General features: G+C 29.6%; 1 protein-coding gene across 2 annotated transcripts in view; it reads right to left on the reverse strand.

The window, feature by feature from the left end:
* LOC109605875 (limbic system-associated membrane protein) overlaps positions 1 to 15,954 on the reverse strand; it is a 217,699-nt gene that overhangs the window by 64,856 nt on the left and 136,889 nt on the right. For both annotated transcript variants that reach the window (XM_049962694.1, XM_049962693.1), the window contains exons 4-5: positions 12,779 to 12,979; positions 4,663 to 4,935 (exon numbers count right to left, since the gene is read on the reverse strand). In XM_049962694.1, the coding sequence (XP_049818651.1) occupies positions 4,663 to 4,935; positions 12,779 to 12,979 (474 nt within the window). The remainder of the gene's footprint in view (positions 1 to 4,662; positions 4,936 to 12,778; positions 12,980 to 15,954) is intronic.

The following is a 15,954-nucleotide window of genomic DNA, read 5'->3' on the forward strand; positions in this document are numbered from 1 at the left end:
TGCATTTGCAAGCATGTTAATATTTTGTTTGCAAATTAAAGTAAACAATGTTACCTACCTCAGATTAAGTTGCAAAACTTTTTAATTTCATTACTGTTAGTATGTTACCTTAAGAAATATTAGAAATAATAATTTTTGATCTATTTAATGACATGAAAGAATATATTTTATTAAACTTTCTCATTAATTATATATGTTGAGTAATCACAATTAAAATGTCGTTAGTGACTTGATTTATCAAATACATATAAAACATGTACCTTTTAACATAAAATTTGTTCAATACTAATATTAATTTTACAATAAACTTCATTCATAACATTTAACAATTAAACTAAAATATAAAATCAATTTTAGTATATAAATTTAAAATAAATTATAAAAATCGAAAGTAAATTTATAAAGTAAAACGTTAAGGGCATATTTAATATTTTTTGACATATTAAAATTTTCCTTTTGGTGTCAACAACAACATATTTAAATTATAATATATAGATAATACTATACTCCATTCAACCTAGGTACGGAGTAAATTAAACACATTTAGTTGTTTGATGTTGGTTAACATGTTTCATATTGGTCAGTTTAGAAGGATTCGCTAGTGTTGCTCAAATATTGCCTGTCATTCAGACCTAAGGATTATCGTGTCATTTCAGTTACATGTTTATTTATATTTTATTATCATTATTTAAAATTAAGGTAAATAACTCCATTTTTATGGTAAATTATTCTTTAAGGATGGAAAATGTTTAACAAGGATTAATAAATTTTAAAAATAATTAATACATAAATAATATTGGTCAGTTTATACTTTATAAATATATTTTTCCTCTTTATAATTTATTTTCAATTTGCATCCTAGAATTTATATTATACTTGTAAATTCAGTTTGTAATTTGGTTTACTGATGGGAAACATACTTAAAAAAATTAAGAAATAAGATAATACCATATTAAATATATTGTTATTCGATAATGGAAAATGTTTAATAAGAGTTCACAGTTTTTGTGGGATGTCCTATTAAAATACTATACTCCATTCAACCTAGACAAAGAATAAAATAAACATTTTTAGTTGTGTCATGTTAACACAAGATTAAGGTAAATAACACCTTTGATAATGCTCATTTTTATACTAAATTTTTGAGACCAAAAGAATCTTTTAATATCTAAAAATATTATTTGAATATCCTTAATTTTAAATACAACCTCGTCGACAATCAAGTACCCTGTGAGGGTAATATTTTTTATTTTACTTTATAAATTTACGTTCCTTTTTTATAATTTATTTTAAATTTATATTCTAAAATTGATTTTAAATTTTAGTTTAATTTTGTTTAACGTTATGAATAAAGGATAGATTATTATTGTAAAATATTAAATTTATTTTATATTTGTAAATTCAGTTTGTAATTTGAGTTTACTGTTCTTGTTCAAGAATGGAACATGTTTAATAAGAGTTCATAGTTTTTGTGGGATGTCCTGTTAAAATACTATACTCCATTCAACCCAGGTACAGAATAATATAAACATATTTAGTTATATAATGTTAACACAAAGTTAAGGTAAATTACACCATTGATAATGTTGACTTTTATTCTAAATTATTGAGACCAAAAGAATGTTTTAGTATGTAAAAATATTATTTGGATATTTTTAGTTTTAAATACAATCTTGTCGACAATTAAGTACCCTGTGAGGGTAATATTTTATAGTTTACTTAAATAAGTTCACGTTCTTTTTTTATAATTTATTTTAAATTTATATTCTAAAAATGATTTTAAATTTTAGTTTAATATTGTTTAATGTTGTGAATAAAGAATAGATTATTATTGTAAAATTAATATTAGTATCGAACAAATTTTATGTATAAAATATATTTTTGAATCCTTTGTGATTCCTGTGTTTCTTTGTTTATACCGAGCAAGAATATTAAATTTAGATTTCCACGACTTCAGAATGGTAAGTATATTAGGAAATCGATTAGGAAGATTTACTGAAAATCCATTTCCTCTTTCCAGTTTCAAACATTGCAACTTGCATTAAACTCGCACAAGCTATACATTATTCATCTGTTCATTACCGAAAAATTTGGCTCAGACATTAGAGAATTATTTCATTAAAATTTGATTCATAAATTAAAATTAAACGGCGATAAAAGTGAGACCACGTAAGCGGTTGCGGCAAAAGTTGGGCAGTAAGTCTTTGCGGTGCCGGTTGTGCATCCGTTCAATTCTATAAGAACTGGCTCAAAAGAGGTCCCATGGCATGCATAACAGCGCTCACCACTCAATCTGGTTTACGGCTCCGGCAAATTAAAGCCGGCACTTGGATGATTAACTGCACCCGGCCACCCTTGCCAGCTACTACACGTCGTAAACTACCTCGACCTCATAAAAGGTGAGAGCGGGCGAAAACAAAAGATTTCGCACCTTCGGACGCGATAAATCAACACTAACTACCACCCTCTTTATAATGTATGCTGGCACTTGTTAATATCAATAAAAATTCGGCTAACTGGCCTGGCTAACTGATTTTTGCACATTCGGGAAACCAATTCACTTTCTACGAGGGGAACTAACAATATTAGTCTTGATACTCTTTTACGACCCATAAACGGGGATTGTTTTGGTTGCTGGTATTGTGTTTCAACAAGTATTATAAAGTAAATTAGATATCTTTTTTTTCTGGGATTAAATAACTTTTTATTAGGTTTCCATTCCTCTTATATTGAAATTAAATTAATTAGTAAATGGAACATATTTTTTTAATTCATGAATTAAGAGATATGTGTAAAGTTTGGGGTAAATGTAGAAAAGTAGATAAGACTATTGAACAATATTGTTTTTATCATTCTCATAATAAATCGTAATATTATCAGATCGCAACTCGGGAAACGCGAGAAGTTTATCGCGTTTTGAGCTAATTTAAATAACAAATAAATTCAACAATGTTTCATGATTGTAAGAGGTTGGGAGTCTTTCCTTTGGCTACCTTTTCGCTATCAAAGCATCACGCATTTCTTGCCTTAGATGAATGTGGAATGTGTATTACATTGATGGTCTTATCGGGGACTTTAACTTGGTGTTCCAGTTTGCGAGCTGTATTACGACTTTTTGTTCCTCACGATTTGTGTATCTGAGATCTACGTTCCACTCACAAACCCTTTGTTTAAGTTTGCTACAAAAACATTCACTTTGAGAGGGCGGTCTGGTACGAAATGTGGACGAAATCAATTTTCCCGTTTAAAAGAGATAACTTGAATGTTGGCCAACACTTCGATAGTTTTGACCATTTGATCCGCAGCACTGTATATCGTTTGGGTGTAAGTAAAATTGATTTCTCCAGCAATTCGAAATTCCGTTACGAGTATGTAGAACCACACTATTTAATTTAATTTAATCTCAAATATCTACATTATTAAAATATAAATTATACTAATTATTCTGAACATTTATAAATATTGTGTGAAAACTAAAAACCCAATCAATAATTTTAAACGTTTTTTATCCAAAAATCTTATATCTGTAGGGATGAAGCTAGTCATTTAAATATGTGGAAGAGGTAAAATATTTTAACTGGGTTTGGATGTAATTTTCGTTACAGTTTGCAGCCTGTTAGACACTAATTATTTACAGGTATAATTATGTTAAAATGCAATTAGAATTCGTACTCGCGAAAAAGCTATTAGACTAAAATTATAAGATTATCGTTCAATTTACGCTAAGCTACTGTTAAGGAGTATAATTACACTGCATAAAAATTATTCTATACTATCTTTCTTTTAATTTAATCTCTTTTAATCTTAATTTAAATAGATATCAATGTACATTTATAATTTTTTAATATAACGTTATTAAGGGAGTATTCTGGTCTAGAAATTTAAAAAAAAAATCGATTTTTTTCTTCAAATTATCAAAGCTCAACTATTTAAGCATATGTTCTCAAGAGGATTTTTTAAATTTCAAATTATTTTCGGAGATATAGCTATTTTAGTGATGCATTTCATATTAATAGGAAGGTTACAGTCATGACAGACAGCATTTTTGGGACCCCCACTTCGTGAGTCTATATCTTTTCCAATTTTTAATTTTTTCCCTTTTTCCTTTTTTAATAAATTCTTTAAATATTAATAAATATCTTGTAAAATAATGGGTAGAAAAACTATTGTTTGTCTCTTTCTTATTGTGCTTGAAAAAGTACCTAAAATTCATGCCTCTAGACCAGAATACCCCCTTAATTCTTAACACAAATTTTATAAATATCTTGAGCATATTTGAATATTATACTTGAATATAAATGACGTTGAGATATTTAGCTATTTTAGTGATACATTTCAAATTACTAGGGAGGTTACAATCGTGACAGACTGATTTTTTGGAACTCCCCACTTCATCAGCCTATATCTTTTTCATTTTTAATTTATTCACTTTTTTATTTTTTAATGAATTCTTTAAATATTAGTAAATATCTTGTAAAATAATGGATAGTAAAAGTATTGTTTGTCTCTTTCTTATTGCACTTGAAAATGTACCTATAATTCATACCTCTAGAACAAAATACCCCCTTAATTCTTAATATAAATTTTATAAATATATTTGAATATTATACTTGACTATAAATAACACTGATGTTCGGCAGCAGCAAACATGCAAGTACTTACATAATACATGAAGAACAATTTGTTGATTGACGTCGTCACCAACTCCATTACTGGCCATACATTGGTATGTACCAGCTTGATGTCTGTCCACGCGTTCTAGAGACAGCGTCGTCGTAATTTTAGTTTGCTCTCCACCCGGAAGTAAATTATTCCTCCTGGACCATGTGATTTTCGGGACCGGATTCCCGGAAGCTTTACATTCCAAACGTACGGATGATCCCTTTTTTACCTCCACCCTGCCATTCGATGTTACGTAGTGTATCCGTGGCGGTACTGAAACAATTATTAGTTTAATTTTTATTATTTTACAATTAGTTCTGTTCTCCTGTTAAAATTAAAGTAAATTTAGACTGCTTATACTCGTATTTGTCTTGGTAATTGCCAAATCTAAATTAAACTTCTTGTGAGTAGAAAAATACAACGAAGTGCCCTAATAATTTCTCTGTTTATGCTTGTGCTTAAGACTAATTACGTAGAATGAGTTGGTATAAAGTTACAAAATGCTCTTAGTTACCCGAATATTAGAGAAAAGGTTATACTTTAAGTGGAAAGTTAATACCACATACTAAGCAAGTCAAGTAAATAATTTTAAATTGAAATGGAAAGGAAGTCTGAAGGACCCTCAAGTAGCTCAATTTATGCATGAGCATACTTAATTAGATTTATTTCAACTCACTATGTTATATAATATTAATAGTGGGTTAAATAGGAATGGCTAAAAGCAGTTCGTTAATTATTAATGATGTGAAATTTAATGTAATGTGATATTTTTGTATAAAAAAATTGGACAGGCACATATAAATAATAGAATCGTAATTAATTTTCAAAGGTTTATAAAATTGTATTAATGTTTCGACAGTTTTTACATTAGTTAAATAAATCAGTTTACACTTCTGCTGGGATAAATTAAGTTGTTTTGTTATTGTAGTTGTAATAATACAGAAGCTCCGTAAAATATATCGAATGGTTCTAACTTTAAACAAATATTTAGCCAAGTATGAAAGCATTAATGATATTGAGGTTTAATAAATAAAAATGTTATTATTGTTGTTTCTGTTATAAACCGATATTTTCCTCACATTATTATAGTAATCCGAACTAAAGAATCCTAATAAAAGAATGAGGGGTGAAGACAGAGCAAGCACATAAACTGCAGGCCCTAATAATAATCATGTTCGAAAATTAAATGATATTTCGTTCGTGCTTGAAAAAGAGTCTATAAGAATGCCTGAATATTATTTTTAATTTAACCAGAAGCGGTTACGATTTCTTGCGCACTCCATAATTCAATAAAAGGAAATTAAATACCAAGTTTGTATATTAAATTTTTGCCGGGGGACTGTGGCAAGAATAGGTTATTTGAACATTTGCCAACTGTTATAAAAAGTATACCAATTTTTGGACCCTTCAAACCGCCCATCGGTTATAAATTTCACGATACATTTGACAATCCTATCTCTGTCTGTCACTGGACCGGCATCTACGCTCGCCAGGACTGGATTTAGTGAAAAACCTATTTGTTGTGTCGTACGTTTTGCCTCAGCTTAGCATACGAAATGTGTCAAATTTTATCGATGGCACTTTTATTTTATAATTCCGTGGATATGAAATACAATAAAACGGGATAGTATTGGCCTTATCCTGTTTTATTGATTTGGTTTTAGCACTGAAATTATCTATATTATGTAAGTTAACCAAAAAAATATAAAATAATTAATCTAACTTTCCAAATTAATTTCGTAAGTAAACCGTTTCAGCAAATGAAATGAAAACATGTGTGTAGTAAAATTAAATTGTTATGCCTCAAACGTATGTGAAACTAATGTTTGTAATAAAGATACCTCTGCTTTGCGTATAACCAAGTTTGGTGTTTATGCGGTTTACCTTAGATTACACTTTGGCAGAATTACTTAAGGTTGAATTGCACAAATCGTGGAAACTGAATTTCAGTTTTATTGTTTCAAACAGTCCTATTGATTAAATTCAACCTTTTAGATTCTTTTTATGTCCCACATGATCCCTGTTCTTAGGTTATATTAGGTTGTTTTTTTTTTATTAGTTCAAAGTAGTTGGTTATAATTTCCCATCGCACACAAAAAAATTTCAAAAACTTCTTTCTATTAAGGAAGAAAAACTACTAAAATTATAACTGGATTTTAATGAAAAAAAATAAAATAAATAAAATAAAATAAATGATAGACATTAAAAAACTCTATGTACACCATAAAAAATTACATATTTTCTGAACTAGTTCAATTTTACCTTAATTGTGAGAACTAATACAATAAATCATTCTTTGATAATATTATATATCTTAGACTTTTTGTGAATTTTCAGAAGAAATAAAATGAACATTATATGAATTTTATCTCAGTATAATAAGCAATATTTTTATGACATTTGATGTTTCCCCATCCTTATAGATACTAAATTAAATAGAAGAACTACAAGTTCAATTTTACCTGTCACACTGTGTTCTCCAATGGTAATACTCAATTAATTTACTTCAACAAGTACTAATCTAATTGTGAGAATTAATACCATAAATCACTCTTTGTTAATCTTGTATATTTTAGACATTTTGTGAATTTTCAGAAGAAATAAAACTGAATAGAATAATATGAATTTTATCTTAGTATAATAAGCAATATTTTTATTACATTTGATGTTTACCCATTCTTAAAGATACTGAATTACATAGAAGAATTACAAGTTCAATTTTACCTGTCACACTGTGTTCTTCAATGGCATTACTCAATTAATTTACTTTAAAAAGCAGTAATCTAATTGCGAGAATTAATGAATTTTATATCAGTATAATAAGCAATATTTTTATGACATTTGATATTTACCCCTCCTTAAATATGCTAAATTAAACAGAAAAACTACAAGTTCAATTTCATCTGTCACACTGTGTTCTCTAAGGGCATAACTCAATTAATTTACTTTAACAAGCACTAATCTAATGGCGAGAATTAATGGCATAAATCACTCTTTGATAAACGTATATATTTTAGACATCTTGTGAATTTTCAGAAGAAATAAAATTGAATACAATAATATGAATTTTATCTCAGTATAGTAAGCAATATTTTTATGACATTTGATATTTGTCCATCCTTAATCATGCTAAAATAAATAGAGACTTTATTTTTTTTATTTAAACTTGTTTTAGTAATTTTTAAACAGTTATAATTATTATTTTTCTGTATATTTCTAGATATAATTATTATTCATTAAAATTCATCATAGATAAAACAGTTTCCTTTCACTGTATATATTTTATGTATGAACCTGCGATATTATAAATTAAAACGAAAAACTGAATTATAAAATATAAAATACTACCATAACCAGAGATTAATATTTGTTTTACAGAAAAAAGGAAACACGGAAAAAGTTAAAGCATTTCAGGAAGATTAAAACTATTAACTACAGAGAAGTGGGAAGGAACACTTTCAAAGTTTTTAAATAAATTAATCAATGAAAATTGATGCCTTAAAACAGTATATATAATCAGCTTCTTTTTATTTCCTACTTCTTTGGCTATTCCCATCACTTTCTCTTAAATCTATATAAATTTTTGTTAAAATACGGTTATTTTAAGTGAGCAGAATACAAAAATTAGCTAGTGTCGGGAAATTTAAACCAATAAGGAGAAGGCAAGCAGCAGGAAGAAAGGGCCTATATATTCCAGTAGCGGTGAAATATCAAAAGACAGCTTTAGAGGCTTTGGCAGAGTGCGGCGAGGTGTGATATTGTCGGACCGATCCGTACAGTCGGGATCGAAAGTTCGGTCGCCTATGAAATGTTACATTTTTCGCTCATGCATCAAGGACTACATTAGCAGGCGTATTTTATATAAATATTGTGACAAAGAATCCTTACGGACTATGATAAATCAATGTTTCACTCGATCGTTTCATAGTAAAACTATGTCATTCATCATTTTTGTTCTTATTTTCTTTTCATATGTGTTTACACGTTGACGGAAAGATAAAGTCAGCTAAAAAAGGGACGGAATAAATCATTTGCATTGTGACTGTTGGTGATAAATTTTATGCACGTCATTTAATTTTAAGGGTTTCAGATTATAATTTAATTAGACAGAGCCATAATAAGTTAGTTGCACTGTATTTTCTTAAGTAAATATGAGCACTGTATATTAAATAATAAAAATGAAACAATGTTGGAAAAATTCTCATTATTCATATGTCTACAAATCTAAAAAATATATATTTTTTACAAAATTCCCAAAATGCCTAAATTGATTAAAATTCTCTATTTTTTAACGAATTCTGATAGCACGTTAAAACAATTTAATTTAATAAAACAGTTTGATTTTTAGACAATACAAATAGTCTACCGTGTAACCATTTAATTTATTAAACAGAATGCCGTAGAAAATAATTCTTCCATTTAATAGTATAGTTTCAAACATCTTCTTGTGTCTCTAACTAGCAGAGTAATGGCCATCTAGATAAATTACGGTTCTTTATTATTTTCATTTTGAAACTCATAGCAGAATGTACGAGGATTTTTATGGCAAATATGTCATATAAAAGCTCTCGCATTGTGCAGAAAATATTTTGCTTTGTGACCGAAAATTTATAGTTACGACAGTGTGTTTAATTCTTTCGAAGTGTATTACCCATTTCTTTTGCCCTTTAAGTATAACAAGATAAATCTTTGTGTTTTAATTGGCTATAATACACTGATTTATACTTCCTAGCCTTAAAATCACCAATTCGTGTAGTTTACGTTAATATTTAATATGATAAAATTATATATTTGTAGTTATTAGGGTTTATTGGTCTACGTTTGTTGGAATTATTTCCTGACGTTTCGCTAGCACGAGTGGCTATCATGTTCAGAGGTCTGATTTGGTTCGTGTCACTTTGACATCTCATTGACAACTAAATGATAACTTAGACAACTGATGTACTAGAAATTTCGTTCTGTTCGTTGGCCGTTCTTATCTGCTTAGAGGTTTTGGTGTTTTTGAGCACTGGTGTCCATATTTTATCAAGCTTCAATGCTTCTTCTTTTCTGTTGAAGTTGTTTCCATGTTTGTGGATTTCAATTGCTTCCCTAATCATTTTCTTGTGATATCCAGTTGTCGAGGCAAACAATTGTGTGTCTTGGAATTTTATCTTATGATTTCCATCTAACAATGCATGTTTAGCTACAGCAGACTTGTCCGATTGTTCTAGGATGCAGTTTCATTTGTGTTCCTTAATTTTAGTCTCTATTGAACCTTTTGTGGTACCGATGTATACTTTTCCGCAAGAGTATGTGGTATATCCCAGAAGCTGTTTGATGGTCTCTCCTATCTTTGGAAGATCTGAGACTGTGTTGAACCTTCCTTGTTGGTATAAAAACAGTATGGATGTTATATTTTAATAAGATTTTTCTAATTCTATCGTTTACTTTACATATATATGGGAGACAAGCTTTACCAATCGTGGGCTCACTAGATGGATCTTTATTATTAGTATGTGGTCTCATTGTACCTCTTATTTCTGAGCGTGTATATCCGTTGGCCTGTAGTGTCTTTCCCAAGTGTTCTCGTTCTTCAGCGAAGTGGTGTGTGGCACATATCCTTTTGGCTTGTTCGGTTAGTGTTTTGATGACCCCTTGTTTTTGACTAGGATGATGGTTAGATAGTTTATGTAGATACCGATCGGCGTGTGTAGGTTCTTGGTTTACTGTATGGTCTAAATGTTCACCCACTCTTTTTACTAGGACATCCAGAAAAGGTTGTTTCCGTGCTTATGGATTTCAATTGCTTCCCTAATCATTCTCTTGTGATATCCAGTTGTCGAGGCAAGCAATTGTGTATCTTGGAATTTCAACTTATGATTCCCATCTAACTGTACATGTTCAGCTACAGCAGACTTGTCTGATTGTCCTAGAATGCAGTTTCGTTTGTGTTCCTTAATCCTAGTCCCTATTGAACGTTTTGTGGTACTGATGTATACTTTCCCGCAAGTGCATGGTATGCAGTATATCTCAGAAGCTGTTTGATGGTCTCTCCTATCTTTGGCAGATCTGAGACTGTGTTGAATCTTCCTTGTTGGTATAAAAAACAGTACTGATGTTATGATTTAATAAGATTTTTCCAATTCTATCGGTAACTTTACATATATAGGGGAGAAAATCTTTACCAATCGAAGGCTCACTAGGTGGATCTTTATTATTAGAATGAGGTCTCATTGTACGTCTTACTTCTGAGCGTTTGTGTCCGTTGGCCTGTAGTGTTTTTCCCAAGTGTTCTTGTTCTTCAGCGAGGTGGTGTATGGCACATATCCTTTTGGATCGGTTAGTGTTTTGATGACCTTTTGTTTTCGACTAGGGTGATGGTTAGATAGTTTATGTAGATACCGATCGGTGTGTGTAGGTTTTCGGTATACTGTATGGTCTAAATGTTCACCCACTTATTTTACTAGGACATCCAAAAAAGGTATTTGGTTCTCCTTCTCCAATTCCATTGTGAATTTGATTTTGTTATGTTGAGAGTTTAGGTGTTTTAGAAACTGATCTAGTTTTTCTTTTCCATGTTTCCATATCTCGAAAGTATCATTCACGTAACAATACCAAATAGGTTTGTATTTGGAAGTGTCAATCATTTTTTTGTTCAAACCTTTCCATAAAGAAATTGACGATCATTGGACTAAGACGAATGTCCATTGCTAGAATTTGTTGTTCCAAACTAAATAGCTTTCAGTAAGGCACGAACGGAAAATATCCACTATATCTGGAGGTAATATTTATGATATTATATTTAAGGAATCATTGACAGGAACTTTCCACGAACAGACTGAAGGATTAGCAATGGGGAGTCCTCTTAGTCCAGTAATCGCTAATTTTTTTATATAAAAGATTGAACAAAAAGCGATTGAGACTCCCAAAGACAAATCTTCTGTTTGGTATCTTTACGTGGATGATACTTTCGTGATATGAAAACATGGACAAGAAAAACTAGATCAGTTTCTAAAACACCTAAACTCTCAACATATCAAATTCACAATGGAATTGGAGATGGAGAACCAAATACCTTTTTTGGATGTCCTAGTAAAAGGAGTGGGTGAACATTTAGACCATACAGTATACAAAAAACCTACACACACCGATCGGTATGTACATAAACAATCTAATCATCATCCTAGTCAAAAACAAGGGGTTATCAAACACTAACCGAACGAGCCAAAAGGATATGGGCCACACACCACCTCGCTAAAGTACAAGAACACTGGGAAAAATACTACAGGCCACCGGCTCAGACATAAGATGTACAATCAGACCTCATACTAATAATAAAGAACCACCTAATGAGCCCACGATTGGTAAAGCTTTTCCCCATATATATGTAAAGTTACCGATAGAATTGGTAAAATATTATTAAAACATAACATTCGTACTGTTTTTATGCCAACATGGGAGATTCAATACAGTCTCAGATCTGCCAAAGATAGGAGAGACCATCAAACAGCTTCTGAGATATACCGCATACCATGCTCTTGTAAGAAAGTATACATCGGTACCACAAAACGTTCAATAGGGACTAGGATTAAGGAACACAAACGAAACTGCATCCTAGGACAATCAGACAAGTCTGCTGTAGCTGAACATGCACTGTTAAATGAAAATCATAAGATAACATTCCAAGATACACAATTGCTTGCCTCGACAACTGGATATCACAAGAGAATGATTAGGGAAGCAATTGACATCCATAAACACGGAAACAACTTCAACAGAAAAGAAGAAGCATTGAAGCTGGATAAAATATGGGCAACAGTGCTAAAAAACACCAAAATCTCTAAGCATATAAGAACAACCAACGAACAAAACGAAATGATAAAATTATATCATGCCATTTATTATAGAGCGAATACATCACCCTGTAGACCGCACTCTTTGTCACTTGATTTGAAATCGCATAACCGAGGTATTTTCCATTTCATATAAGAATTATGCAGCCACGAGGACTGTATAAATAGACGCAGAGAACGTTGATAAATTCACCATCAGCCGCCCATTTAAATCGCAAATATCCGCGTGATATGAAAAACGATTTCTCGAGTGTATTATTTTTTTAAAGTAACATACTCACCCAATATTTCCAGGGTATGCGTAATTTCCCGCGGTTCATAAGTTCCGATTTGACACACATAATCTCCCGCGTCTTGAGGTCCCGCTTCTTTGATTTCCAAATTGTAACCGTTCACCAAGTTTATTCTTGGATCCGGTGAGACTTTCACATTTCCGGCAGACAGAACGGCAATACCTTTTTTCCAAGCTAGCACGTAAGGCCCTGCAACCAATAAAAGTGAGATTAGTCTTTAACATAAATATTTTTATATATGATTATACGTGTAAAATATGTTTATTTATTTTATATTTCTATTTGAATTTCGATATATAATATTAAATTATGTGTACTCAATGTTATAGAAAACAAAATAAAAAATAATTTATCTTAGGCTTTTGCACTACCATTTTTTATAAACTTGTGTGAGGGTTAAATTCGCATAACGGATGAATAGTTTACATTTCAATTTTATTGTGTATACGGTTGAATCAGAGTCGAAGCATTGTCTGGAAATGTTGGAGAAGGTTCAGTTCCGTGGATACCTTGGATTGTTTCTAAAATTCTTATGTAAATCTGTTGCCATAACCAGCAAGACCTTCGTATTTATTACCAATAAAACACGTGTGAGACGTCACAGGTGGGATACTTCCATCCCTATCTACGTATACTTTGGCAAACCTTCAGTACAAGTCTCAAGATTAGCCACCTCATGATAATGCCAAAGTGGATCAATGAGTGCTTGGATCATCCACGAGGTCCATCTTGTTATTAGTTTTGAAAGATGATATTGATCAATATATTCATTTTATTCATTTTATGTTTTTAATATTTGTTAGTATGTCAAATGTCTTTTTGTCCTTTAAAAAAAACTGTTTTTATGTTTCTTGATGTCACTCAGGATATTTAAATCCGATAAAACTTTTTGAATTTATTTTAATCTATGATTTTTAGCTACATAAAGTGATATTTAAAAGTTAAATTTATTTGTGGTTTCAAAATAAACGAGTTAACGAATTATCGCGGGAAAATATATATATCGCATAGTTTACTAAAAGGCTTTATATTTTTTCAATGGAGCTGTCAAAAGCAAGTTCCAGAGCTAAACAGTTGAGTAATTTTGTATCTAATAATAGCAATTGATTGCACAAAATAACCCAGCTGTGATTCGTATCAATTTCACGAAGCAAATTTTTACTAAAGGATTGTGGTTTATCTGTTTTATGGATTTTTGTTTTAAATTGATTGATTCGATTAAAGACAAAACGAGGCAGTATTTATTAAGGTAATGGTAATTTATTACGGAATATTTTTCATATATTTTTGTATTATTTTAAAACGGGAAATTGATGAAGGAATTCTACATTCAAGGAGTTGTTTGATTTTAGCCAACAACAAAACTAGAAAATTTCTTCATTTTATGCACCATAAAATAAATAATAATATTTTCATAATATTTTATTATTTTTTATCCAATCTGAATCAATCAATGAAATTATTATGGTATATTCAAATGTTGAAAAAATACTCAAATGGCAAAAATGATGAAAAAAAACAGAGTTCTTTTGATAACAATGAATCGACTACAGTGGGATCCGTGATTTAATGATTTTTTTCCAATTGAACTTATCTGGCTCGAGTGTGCTGTTCCCATGGTCGCCAATTTAAGTAAAATCATTAATACAAAAATACAAATACATAGTTATCCAGATTAATGGTCTAAATGAGAAATAAATTAACGTGTTTTTTTGTATTCTGTGCATTCATAGTTTTATATAAAAGTGAGGGAAAAATAATTTTTAAAATTGGAATTTGTATGCTACTGTATTGAATAAATAATATACATTAAATATTGACAGATGTTTATTTATTTATTTTTGCAATTTTTATATAAAATATAAATAAACTTACATAAAATAAATATATTTCATTAAAATTTCCAATGTATTGTTTTATAGAAAAGGTCCATGGGACGATAAAAATACCGAATCGGCCTCATAATTTCAGGAAATGTTATTGAATTTTACCATTTCAAGAGTTGAATCATAAAAAGAAATCGATTTCTAATTTTTTTCAATATGACGATTTCATCGAAAATTGAATAAGAAATTAAAAAAAAAATAGTTTCATATTTTTATCATTATCGTAACATGGTTAAAAATCAAAATTTAGAAAATAACATTGATTTTTTTAAGGTTCTTATGAACATGCCCCAAAACATATCCAGTATTTAGATCAATCAATTCACAAGGTGATGAGAATATCAATTTTTTCTGATTTATTGAGAAGTGGTAATAGATATCTATTATGAGCCAGATACCTTTCTGAGGACGATTCGGTATTCTTATCGTCCCATGACCTTTTTGTTGTACATATGTCATACGTAAATGCAGTCTACATTTAAAATGAATAAAGTTAATAAATAAAATATAAAATGTAGTTCAACAGAACTGTGATTTATTGACAATTTTCTACTTGATAATTATTTACGTTTATACATATAAATAATAAATTTATTATAGAAATAGCAAGTGATTAAAATTTTTTTTTCGATTTTCAAGTTTGGTGTTAAAATATACAATAGAAAACTAATGATGATGAAGACTCATCTCGTCTTGTTATGCCTTGATCCTAATTTAAGTAAAATCTTTCATCGAAAAAATATTATACAAATATATCGTATTGGAGTAACTGGCCTAAATTACCAAAAAAAAAAGAAAAAAAATAAGAGAGAAAATTAATTTTTGAAATTGAAATTTATTGCATAAATAATGTTCATTAAATATTGAAATGCATTTTATCTATATATTTTTTTGACTTTCATTTTTATAAATAATATAAAAACCTACAAATACATTACTTTTAATGTTGCAGTATATTGATTCACAGTAAAATTCAATTGTACATATGAAATATATTTTATATAAATGATCAAAAGTAAATTTAAAATGAATAAGGTGCATAAATAAAAGATAATAGATGATTTAACAAGACTATGATTTATCCACTTTTTGAACAATCTGCAATATCTGAGAACCACAATATTATGTAATATACAGTATTGGCAGAAAGTAGAGTAACTTTTTTAAAAGTCAAATAATTTTTGTCCTGATTATTATGTTCAAAAAAATGTATATTGAAAATTAGCTTCCCTTTATAAATTTAATAATTACGTAGTTAACTAATAAAAAAAAATTACC

The sequence above is a fragment of the Aethina tumida genome, chromosome 2, assembly GCF_024364675.1.
Source record: "Aethina tumida isolate Nest 87 chromosome 2, icAetTumi1.1, whole genome shotgun sequence".
NCBI classification, from domain to species: domain Eukaryota; kingdom Metazoa; phylum Arthropoda; class Insecta; order Coleoptera; family Nitidulidae; genus Aethina; species Aethina tumida.